This window comes from Cinclus cinclus, chromosome 24 (assembly GCF_963662255.1).
Source record: "Cinclus cinclus chromosome 24, bCinCin1.1, whole genome shotgun sequence".
NCBI classification, from domain to species: Eukaryota; Metazoa; Chordata; class Aves; order Passeriformes; family Cinclidae; genus Cinclus; species Cinclus cinclus.
This window is the reverse complement of record NC_085069.1, coordinates 2295695-2307070: the sequence shown is the minus strand read 5'-3', so window position 1 is coordinate 2307070 and position 11376 is coordinate 2295695. Positions and strand designations below refer to the sequence as shown.

General features: G+C 48.4%; 2 protein-coding genes across 2 annotated transcripts; both read left to right on the top strand.

The window, feature by feature from the left end:
- The first annotated feature begins 3175 nt into the window (after nucleotides 1-3175).
- Nucleotides 3176-4325, top strand: LOC134053434 (feather keratin Cos1-1/Cos1-3/Cos2-1-like). Its single transcript, XM_062508458.1, has 3 exons — nucleotides 3176-3190; nucleotides 3587-3658; nucleotides 3999-4325. The coding sequence occupies exons 1-3, from the start codon at nucleotides 3176-3178 to the stop codon at nucleotides 4323-4325; spliced, it is 414 nt and encodes a 137-aa protein (XP_062364442.1).
- A 3139-nt stretch (nucleotides 4326-7464) lies between these two features.
- On the top strand, nucleotides 7465-11376 carry LOC134053433 (feather keratin Cos1-1/Cos1-3/Cos2-1-like). The gene is made up of 4 exons (XM_062508457.1): nucleotides 7465-7516; nucleotides 9702-9847; nucleotides 10638-10709; nucleotides 11050-11376. The coding sequence occupies exons 1-4, from the start codon at nucleotides 7465-7467 to the stop codon at nucleotides 11374-11376; spliced, it is 597 nt and encodes a 198-aa protein (XP_062364441.1).

Here is an 11376-nt window from a genome sequence, read left to right as displayed (position 1 = left end):
AGTGACTTTTCACAGGGCATCAGTTGAACAAACAGATTCATCCCCACCCTCTCATGACTTCTTGCCCTGTACAAGATCCCCACTGAAGTGTCTGTGTGGGCATCCCAGGCATCAAGAATCTGCCAATTCCCCAGTGAGCTCTTATCACCTTACAGCCATCTCTGGCTGGGCTGGGCCTCAGTTCTGCTGCTCCTACCATCATCTGTTCATTCCCTGTGAATTCAGAATTCTTCCCAGTCCTTTAAAGTCCCGTGCTTGGATAGGGTCACAAACCCCAACCACAAATGGTTCTGTAACTGAGCCAGAGGAGTGGTACTCCCACAGGTTTCTACCCCAGTTTACCAAGTGCTTCATTTTGTCAGGGTTTGTCTGAATCTCCTAAAGAAATCCCAGCAACTTGAGGAAACATTGCTTTAGGAAGTAGATGTGTTTTTCCATTTAGCCTGATGTTTTGTGATATATCTATGCCACATTCTTGTAGCTATTTCATCAAATCATACTCTGATTAAGGATAAAATTTGGCAATGTCTGATATCTCTACCCACAGCCATTATTCATAACATAAGATATAACATATAATAAAATAGTATCTGAATCTACTCTCTTATTTTTCATTAAAATTATGCAAAATGGTGTGCTTCATAGAAGATGTGTCAGGGCATTTCCACATCTAAAACCCCACATCATTTTTAGCAGTACATTGTTCCACCCATTTTGGTCTTTGTTGTGGAAAAACTTTAATGGGATTGGCAAAGCAGTCAAAGTGTAGAGCTGTGGAAGGCTGGCTGGGAAGCAAGTCTCTCTTTACACTCATTGGGAGGATATTAGCACCTCCAAACAACACTTGTTTTTCCCCTCCCAATTTTTATTTCAGAACAGATTAATCATGTTCTCAAAGCTTTTCTTTCTGTACACTGAGAGTAAAGACAGTCCATGTAACCACTTCATAAGGAGGAGGCATCCACATGATAGACACACCTTTATGGAGAGTGTGGGATTAATTTCACTTGAGTGTAGAGCTCTCCAAGGGAGGTGATTGAGTCTGAACTGAACATCTACTTTTCTCTTCTAGAAGCAATGGAATTTCTGGAGGAGATTCACATATCTTCTGCCTCCACCTGGGCACTTGGCACTTAGTCCTGTATCCAGGCACCATTGCCCAAGGCATAGGCTGATTCCCACTGTTTGTCAGCTGTGCTCTTTTTCAGTGGTATTTGGGAAAATGCCTGGGACAGCAGAAAGAGTCTGAGACTACTGGATTTATCCTCAGGCAGACATCACTGTTGTCATTTCTGCTAAGAATGATGCATTTTGGAGAGAAATGTATATTTGGAGTGTTCAAGCTCTCTACAATCCTGGAAAGCAACAAAAAGCAGGACCTGAAATGTCCAAGAAATCCAAGACACAGCAGAGTGCAGGACACTGAGACCTGCTGTGAATTCCTCGTCAATACTGCTTAGAGCCCTCTGAGATAAACAGGGGCATACAAAGCCTCAGACAGGACTGTCAGAGCAGACCCTTGTCACTTGGGAGAGGCAGGCTATTCTTGAAGAACAGCAGAAGAACAAGTAAGTACCCTGAGATTTCTCAGGCAAAGGGGATGCTACTTCATAAGCAACAGATTCCAGTTCACAGGGTGAATTCCAGGGATCCATCTGGAAACTCAGCACCCTTGAGCTGAGTGCTGTAGTGGGGTTGCCTGAAAATAGGTCTCCAGAACCCTTTCTTCAGCTCATGAGAGGAAGGGAGATCACTGAGATGTTACCAGCTGTTGGACAGAGAAATTGGCATGGACTTAAGAACATGGGAGCTCCCTCCAGCACTGGTCATTTCCCTGAAAAGGAGAGACATGAAAAAGAGTGGGACCACTCTCTGGCACTGGATGAATGCAGGAAAATTCTTGTCCAGAATCTGGCTGATGGCCATTTTCCAGTTACTGATGCAGGGTAAGGAAGAGCCCTTCCCATCTTGGGCTTCTCTGACCACAGTGGCAAAACTGTAAGAGCAATTGTGCCTCCTTACCAAAGGCCTCATTTTCCAGATGTGCCCATCAGTGGAGGCCCATGGAGATGAAACAGGAAGAAGAGCCAATAGGCAACTTGCTATGAGAATTCTGGTGTTATTTTGAGGAGGGAACATTGACAAGGCTGGTTTAGCTTGTTTATGCTGTAGCCTCCAATGCACCTGCCCCAAGTCAGATCTATTGGATAGTTTTTAGTATCAAAATCCATGACCTAGAAGCAGCTGTGAGTCACACAAGTATGTGCTTCACAGCAGCACAGAATCCACTTAAAAGGATGTGGCAGCCAGAGCTTCTCTGGACAACCTGTGCCAGGGTCTCACTATCCTCAGAGGGAAGAATTTTTTCTTAGTAACTAGGATGAATCTGCCCAGTTTCAGTGGTAAGCCATTCCCCCTTGTCCTGTCACTCCATGCCCTTATAAAAAAGACCCTCTTCATCTCCCTTGGATCCTTTTTGGGCACTGGAATGTGATCTAAGGAAACCCTAGAATAATTTTCAGGCTAAACATGTTTATCTTTCTCAGTCCTGTCTCCATAGCAGAAGGGCTGCAGCCCTCTGAGCATCTTCATGGTCCCTTCTGGACCTGCTTCAGCACCTTCACATTGTGGGCTCCAGAACTGGACCCAGCACTCCAGCTCACAAGTGCAGAGTACTGGGGGACAACCACTTCTCTATACCTGGTAGTCACTCTTCTTTTGGTGCAATACAATTCTGGGATACAATTCCAGGGCTGCACATGAACATTGCAGGTCGTGTCCATCCTCTCATTCACCAGTATACCCAAGTTCTTCTTGGCTGGGCTGCTCTCAGTTTACTCATTACCCAGTCTGTGTCCATCCTTGGGAATGACCCTACCCAAATTCAGGACCTTACACTTGGCGTTCTTGAGCTTCATGAGGATTACATGGGCCCACCTCTCTATCCTGCAGAAGTTAAAGTTGTAGGAACACAACACACTGTGAACTCTGCTGAGGTCACCTGAGGACAACTGCAGAAGGGCTGGAGCATTGTGAGGGAGGAAAAGGAGCCAGACAAGGCTGTCTGTGCTGCATTAAAAGGGAATGAGGTAAAAAACAGCTAGAATTTTCTCCTGAAACAGAGTTAGGTAGGTTAGTGCCAAAAACAGCTGCAGAGTCCATGGATCACTCCACCATGGGGAGGGCAGAAGTGACTATAGGAAGGGAAGAGAAGGATAGGATATATCCTCATGCACAGGAGTCCTTGGGCAGCCAGCTGAGGATTGCTGAAACTCAAAAAGCCCCACCAGAGCAAGACAGACTGTAATATCACTTGCCTGGTCTGGGCCCATGTAGTACATAAACTGAGTCTTCTGCCTGCACTGCTACATTCCTGCCTTAGAAATGCTGGGGCCTTTAATCCCAGGGATCAGAAGAAGCCTTCATTGGGGAACGGGCATGGAACAAACCTGGAAATGAAAAGGCAGCAGTGCAGGAAATGAAAGCACAGCCCATATCATTAGGTGTGCTGGTTTGCATTCAAGATGAGCTTGCTGGGAAATTGTTACCTCTGCAAAGGCTGCCCCTGGTCCCGCGGCAGTGAAAGGCACGTATAAAAGGCAGGCCAAGTCTCTGCTCTCTCATCCACTTCTCTTGCTTCCTTCAACTTGGGAACCAGGTAAGTCTGAAGCCCCTTCTCTTTCTCTTCCAAAGTGAGATCTCCACTTGGAGGGCATCTCAACTGATGTTGGCTTTCTCATATTTGGGGATTGGAGCATCTGGTCAAGAGAGAAGAAAGCAGGGAGGAGGCTGGCATAGAGAGAGGCTGGTGATGGTGGTGCCTTTTGCTTTATGCCCTGGGAGAGAACTTCCTGCTGCTCTTTGTAGGACTCCTGGCCCAGTCTCCAGCTTCCCACTCCTGATGGCCTTGGCTCTTTCGTGATGGGGTAACCAGGCTGCTCCTCACCCATCCACCCACCCAGCCTTGTGTTCTCTTTCCTGTCTGCTCTATCTGCCAGGTGCACCTGCGGCCTCAAGACATGTCCTGCAACACACAGTGCCGTCCCTGCCAGCCCTGTGGCCCCACCCCGCTGGCCAACAGCTGCAATGAGCCCTGTGTCAGGCAGTGCCAGGACTCCACCGTTGTCATTGAGCCTCCTGCTGTGGTGGTGACCCTGCCTGGCCCCATCCTCAGCTCCTTCCCTCAGAACACCGTGGTGGGATCCTCCACCTCCGCTGCCGTTGGAAGCATCCTCAGCTGTGATGGAGTGCCCATCAACTCCGGGGGCTTTGACCTCTCCTGCATCACCAGGCGCTATGGTGGAAGGAGGGGCCTCCCCTGCTAAAGGTGCTGAGCATATATAGGTCTTGCAAAGTGTCCCCAGGATCTCCAGGCATGGTGCTGGACAAAGGAAGGATCTTCATGCCATTTCTTTCCAAGGAACTGGCCATCTTTCCTCCTGAAAATGCTGGAAGGAAGGGCTGAGCTCAGGCACTTCAAAATCATGCCCTATGTCTTCCTACATGTCTTTCTGTCTCTATTTTCATTGTGTCCTTCTTCTCCCCTGGGCTGCAAGGCTCCTCCAAGCCAGCCTTCACTCTACAGGCAAGGCAAATGGATGCCCTGCATGGACTTCACCATGGTCAAGAGGTGAAGTGTTGAAGTGTCTTGCTTGTCTCTCTGCATCCCTGCACTGAGGGCCTGTGCTTGTAACAACCTTGATTCCCTCTTTAAACTCAATAAAGATTTTTGCATCTCAGGCTGGGTCTCCAGCTGGTCCTTCCCTCCGCTTTTTAGCTGCCAGAGTAGAATGGTGTTGTTCCTGAGGGATAAGGTGACAATGTAGTGAGACTCTTCATCCAGAAAAATGTGAGGTTGGGATACACTGCAGAGGGTCCTATGTGGGGAACAATCCTGGGGAAGGATGCAAAACATCCCCTGCTACCCCAGGGTGAACAGCTCTTTCCCTTCAGTGTCTCTGCACAGATATACCCCCCAACACCTCCTGCAGAAACCTCTGCTGTCCTCATGTAACAACTATAATTCTGTGGGAGGTCCTGGAGACAAACCAACCTGCAGGATCATGGGAATGCAGCATCTCTTGCTCTGGTCAGTGCTGTGCTGGGGTAGATGGAAAATGTTCCCAAAGAATGTCAGAGGTGTGGTTGTGTAGAATAGTCTCAGAGCTGACCCATGGCCTCATCTCTATCTTCACTCAACTGCCCAGTCTCAGACCATGCCCAGCATAAATCAGGAGCTGTTTCTGGGATCAGTTGGGATCAGTTCCTTGTTGTAACCCTACCACCACACAAAAGGCCCATGGAAGGGCCCAGGTTTTGGCAGGTATGCCGGCCTGGCATCATTCACAAGTCAGTGCTGGCATTAACCATGCTGGGTCTTACACTGGAGTCCCCTTGACCCCTCGTGGGCCAGGGCAGTCCAAGGACAGCAAGAGATGCCCACAGACCCTTCACTGCTCGGTGGTACCCTGTGACTCCCAATCACAGATTGACCAGCTCTGCTCAGGCTCAGGGTCTCAAAGGCCCTGCTGTGTCAGGATCAGCGCTGCTCCAGAAAAGCTCTGTGCAAAGTCATTCTGGACACATTCAGCAGTATCTCTGATCTGTCTGTGGCAGACAAGTTTTGTTTTCAAATGTCCCTCTTGCTTTGTTTGATGCTCTTGAGCGCTGTTTTGATCAAAAGCACATCAGAGGCCTCAGTCAGGAAGGGCTGGATAAACAGAATCCATCCATCTATCTATCTATCTATCTATCTATCTATCTATCTATCTATCTATCTATCCATCCATCCATCCATCCATCCATCCATCCATCCTTGTTGAAGGCTGTGTAAATTGCCCTTTCCCCATCTGGGAGTCTGGAATGCAGACTGATGTCCTTTTCTTCAGAAAATGAGGTTGTGAAGTCCTTTGATGACATTGCCTTATCTTGCCTGTTTTACCAATAGTCAGTCAGGGTGACAGAGGTATCAGGCCACTGAACACATCTCTCTTGGCAATCAGGTTGATGGGCACTGTGTAAGCAAAGTTCTGCAGGCTGCAGTTCTAATGAATGACTGCACCCTGTGCATACCTGTTGGAAATTCCTGCTTTTCAGCCATCCCTTCACTGTTTAGAGATGGTGGGTAACAAGGCTGATGACAGCATGGCCCAGAGAAAGTTGAGCCTAGTAGTGTACAACATTCTTCTTCCTTTTCATGACAGAGTCATGGCATTAATCTCTGAGTTTCCATGAAGAACATCTGGCTTCACTATTCATGCAGACATTAAGGGTTTTGTTTGTTTGTTTTTTTTCTGTGATACTCCAAAACTTCTTTTTGAACTTCCACCCTCAGTTTGAGTGATTAAAAGGTTGGGACACCTCAGACATCTGCAGTTCCCTAAATGTAGGGAAGGAGCTGATGAAGGCAAAGCTAAGCTCATAGCAGGGGCTGAAGCATGAAGGGACCAACAGGGAAAGTTCCCTGCACATTCTTCCTGCTGGAGATTTAGGGAAGAATCTCTGAACTCCTCCATCTCTTTGGAGGCAAATGGACATGTTCTAGTGATGCCCAGCCTCACCTTTTCACCCACAAGACCTGCACTGCTGTCATGGGGTAAATTGCTAATGCAGTGCAATCCAGCTCCTTGCTCTGCCTGGCACCCTTGGAATGCCCCACTCTCTCTCTCTGCTCCACAAGCAGACCCAGGGTACAAGCACCACTCCTACATGGGGACACTGTGACATCTGCACCACAGAACAACTGCTGGGGCATCCCCCACTGGTGCCCATCTGCCCAGTAACCCTGTTCATTGGCTTTCCCTGTGAGAGACACAGTGTCTCTGTCCTTCCAGTCCAGTGCACACCAATAATATGTACTGTAATTCTTTAATTCAGTACATGTTTGGGCCAAGACCTCAGCCTGACACAGCACCAGGTCAATGAGCTGGATGAATACATTTGACTTTGGCTTTGCCATGAAGGAAGGCTGTGTCCCACACCTGGAAACAACAACAATTCACTGGAAACAGATCCATTTGGACACAGTCTGAATAAGGAGACTAAATAAGATTCCTTATTCTTTCTCCAGGATAAAGCAAACCCCATCCTTTTGAACTCTAGCAGCTGTGTCCTGACCTGGTGAGGCAGGGAGAGGGGGACTGCCCATCATCCTGAGGCAATTCCAATCCTGTTACACTGAACTAAATTAAGGATCTAAATTGGGAGTCCTTGGTGGGACTTGACATCGTTATCAGTGGAGTATGAGTTTTGGAGCATCATGAGAAGGAGGGCTCAGTAAGCGGGTTGATTACAGTGCTTCTTTTTGGAGAGATTTCTAGGAGACTGATGCCATTACATTTCAGCTGCACTTGAGCTCCTGCTGAGCTTGTGAACAGAGCCTGGAGAGCGTCCCTGCCATGAGCAACACAGTCTGTTTGTGAGGAGAGACTCAAAAGGACATGTGTTCATATACACCTGTCAAATATGCACCTGTGGTACATTTACACAAGTCTGGTTGCACACAAGAGCACCAAAGGTATGAACACATGTAGGAGCACACCCTCCTGTGAACTCTACTGAGGACACCAGGAGACAGCCACAGCAGGGCTGGAGCCTTGTGGGGAAGGGCAAGGCCCCAGGCAAGCTCACAGCATTGTTTATGTACACACAGACTCACACTTATAGAGAGTGGACAAGTCAAAACAAGCCAGAAGTTTTTCCTGAGGGCAGAGTTAGGTAGGACAGGGTCAGATAGCCCAATGAACACACATGGGGAAACAACAACAAATAACCTTCAGGATGAGCTGAGGAGGGAGGGATAGGGAAGGACATGGCCCATCCTCATACACAGGAGTCCTTGGGCATCCAACAGCAGATTGGATTTTTAAAGAGATAATACGAAAACCCGAGGAATCACAGACTGGTAAACCTCACCTCTGTGCCTGGGGAGATCATGGAGCAGATTCTCATGAAAGCAACTGTGAGTCATATTCAGGACAAGGAAGTGATCCAAAACAGCCAGCAGGGCTTCTCCTAGGGCAAGTTATGTCTGAGCAATCTGGTGGCCTCCAGTGATGGAGTGACTGAAACAGTCATCAAGGGAAGGCTGTCCAGTGTCATCTACCTAAACTTCTGTTAGGCCTTCAACATAGTCCACACAACATCCTTATCTCCAAATTGGAGAGACGTTGTAGGGGTTGACCCTGACTGGATGCCAGGCACCCACCAAAGCCACTCTATCACTCTCCTCTGCAAGTGCACAGGGGAGAGAAAATATAACAATGGTTCATGAGTTAAGGACCAAAAGAGATCCCTCACCAAATACTGTCACAGGCAAAACAGACTCAACTAAGACATATTAATTGAATTTATTATCAGCACAATCAGAGAAGGATAATGAGAAGTAAAATAAGTCTTATTTAAAAAAAAACAAAAAACCAAACATCTTTCCCTTACCTCCCTCTCCTTCCCAGCTTTACTTCCTCCTCCCCCCCAGCAGAGCAGTGCGACAGGAATGCGGCTCATGGTCAATTCATCACAGGTTGTTCCTGCTGCTGGTCAGAGAGAGGAGTGGGAGCCCTTCCCCTGCTCTATGGTGGGGTCTCTCCCATGGGAGAAGTTCTCCATGAACTCCAAAATGAGTCTTTCCCACACGTACTCCTACAATGTGGGTCACTCTTCCACAGGGTCAGTCCTTCAGGAACCCTCACAGAGTCATAAGTCATTTCAGCAAACCTGCTCCAGCACGGGCTCCTCTCTCCACAAACCCCTACCAGGACTCTGCTCCATCACAGGTTTCCCTCAGGGTCATGGCCTCCTCTCAGCCATCCACCTGCTCTGGTGTCAGCTCCTCCAGGAGCTGCAGGTGTGTCTCTGGCCCCCCCATGCCCTCTGTGGGCTGCAGGGGCACAACTGTTTCACCATGGTCTTCACCATGGGCTGCAGAGGAATGTCAGCTCTGGAGCCTGGAGCAATACCTGCTCCTCCTTCTCCACTGACTTCAATGTCTGCAGAGCTGTTTCTTTCACATATTCTCACTCAGCTTTTCTCTGGCTACAACTACACCTGTGCAATAACTTTTTTCCTTCTTTAACATGTTATTCCTGAGGCATCACTTCCATCTCTGATGGGCTGACCTTGGCCAGTGGTGGGTCTGTCCTGGAGCCAGCTGGCTTTGGCTTTGCTGGACACCAAGGAAACTTCCAGCAACTTCTCACAGAAGCCACCCCTGTGGCCCATCCACTACAAAAACAGGCCATGCAAACCCAATACATGTAGATTTGAAAGGTGTACTATTGTGAATATGAAAATGTCTGGATGGACACAGCTTTTGTCTGTGGCTTTATGACCACATGGAAGTAAGGGAAGAGGGACATGTCTCAAGGCTCTGTCTTGGGACTGGTACTTTTTAGTATCTTTTTCAATCACAGGGATATTAGATTGAGTGTTCTCTTGGCATGTTTGCAGATAACACAAAGCTGAGCAGTGCAATTGACACTACAGAAGAAGATTTCCATCCAGGGAGACCTGGAGAAACTTGAGAAGTGGGCCCATGAGAACTTGATGAATTTTAAGAAATTCAAGTGCAGCACCTGCATCAGGAAATCCCAGACATGAGTACAGACTGGTAGATGAATTCACTGAGAGCAGACCTGTGAAGAAAGACTTGTGAGCGCTGGTGGATGAAAACCTGGACATGAGCCAACACTTTGCATTTGCAGCCCAGAAAGCCAACTGCATCCTGGGCTCCATGACAAAAAGCATGACTGGCAGGTTGAAGGCAGTGATTCTCCTCATCTACTCGGATCTTCTGAGTCCCCACCTGGGCTCAGACATGGAGTCTTCAGCCCAAGAAAGACATGGACCTGTTAGAGCAGGTTTGTAGGAGGCCACAAAGATGCTCAAAGGGCTGGAGCAACTCTCCTATGAAGACAGGCTGAGAGTTGGGGTTGTTCCATATGCAGAAGAGAAGGCTTTGAGTGAATCACATTGAGGCATGTCAGTATGTGAACAGGACTTACAAGAAGATGCATGCTGACTTTTTACACAGGCAGACACTGATAGGACAAGGTGGAATGGTTTAAACTAAAAGAGGAAAGACAGATATTAGATGTAAGGAAAAATTCCTTACTCAAAGGGTGGTGAGGAAATGGAACTTCTCATAGAAGCTGTGGCTGCCACATCCCTGGAAGCATTCAAGGCCAGCTTGGATAGGGCTTGGAACAATCTCATCTACTAAGTGTCACTGCTTCTCTTTATGAAGGAGTTCCAACCAGACCAAGCCATTCTATGATTATAAGATTCTATGTTTTTATGAGTACTGCAGCTTCTTCCTGAAAACAACACTTCAAACAACTCCAGAAGAGTGATCAGGATAGCATCACTTACCTAGTCTGGGCCCATGTAGTACATAAACCGAGTCTTCTGCCTGCACTGCTACATTCCTGCCTTAGAAATGCTGGGGCCTTTAATCCCAGGGATCAGAAGAAACCTTCATTGGGGAACGGGCATGGAACAAACCTGGAAATGAAAAGGCAGCAGTGCAGGAAATGAAAGCACAGCCCATATCATTAGGTGTGCTGGTTTGCATTCAAGATGAGCTTGCTGGGAAATTGTTACCTCTGCAAAGGCTGCCCCTGGTCCCGCGGCAGTGAAAGGCACGTATAAAAGGCAGGCCAAGTCTCTGCTCTCTCATCCACTTCTCTTGCTTCCTTCAACTTGGGAACCAGGTAAGTCTGAAGCCCCTTCTCTTTCTCTTCCAAAGTGAGATCTCCACTTGGAGGGCATCTCAACTGATGTTGGCTTTCTCATATTTGGGGATTGGAGCATCTGGTCAAGAGAGAAGAAAGCAGGGAGGAGGCTGGCATAGAGAGAGGCTGGTGATGGTGGTGCCTTTTGCTTTATGCCCTGGGAGAGAACTTCCTGCTGCTCTTTGTAGGACTCCTGGCCCAGTCTCCAGCTTCCCACTCCTGATGGCCTTGGCTCTTTCGTGATGGGGTAACCAGGCTGCTCCTCACCCATCCACCCACCCAGCCTTGTGTTCTCTTTCCTGTCTGCTCTATCTGCCAGGTGCACCTGCGGCCTCAAGACATGTCCTGCAACACACAGTGCCGTCCCTGCCAGCCCTGTGGCCCCACCCCGCTGGCCAACAGCTGCAATGAGTGCTGTGTCAGGCAGTGCCAGAACTCCACCGTTGTCATTGAGCCTCCTGCTGTGGTGGTGACCCTGCCTGGCCCCATCCTCAGCTCCTTCCCACAGAACACCGTGGTGGGATCCTCCACCTCTGCTGCTGTTGGCAACATCCTCAGCTGTGATGGAGTGCCCATCAACTCCGGGGGCTTTGACCTCTCCTGCATCACCAGGCGCTATGGTGGCAACAGATGTCGTCCCTGCTAA

Coding starts and splice junctions, on each gene's coding strand:
- LOC134053434 (XM_062508458.1), top strand. Junction 3,659..3,998: donor TCCTTCAACTTGGGAACCAG/GTAAGTCTGAAG, acceptor TCTATCTGCCAG/GTGCACCTGCGGCCTCAAGA.
- LOC134053433 (XM_062508457.1), top strand. CDS start 7,465: ATGCACCTGTGGTACATTTACACAAGTCTGGTTGCACACAAGAGCACC. Junction 7,517..9,701: donor TGCACACAAGAGCACCAAAG/GTATGAACACAT, acceptor TTGCATTTGCAG/CCCAGAAAGCCAACTGCATC. Junction 9,848..10,637: donor CCCAAGAAAGACATGGACCT/GTTAGAGCAGGT, acceptor CGGCAGTGAAAG/GCACGTATAAAAGGCAGGCC.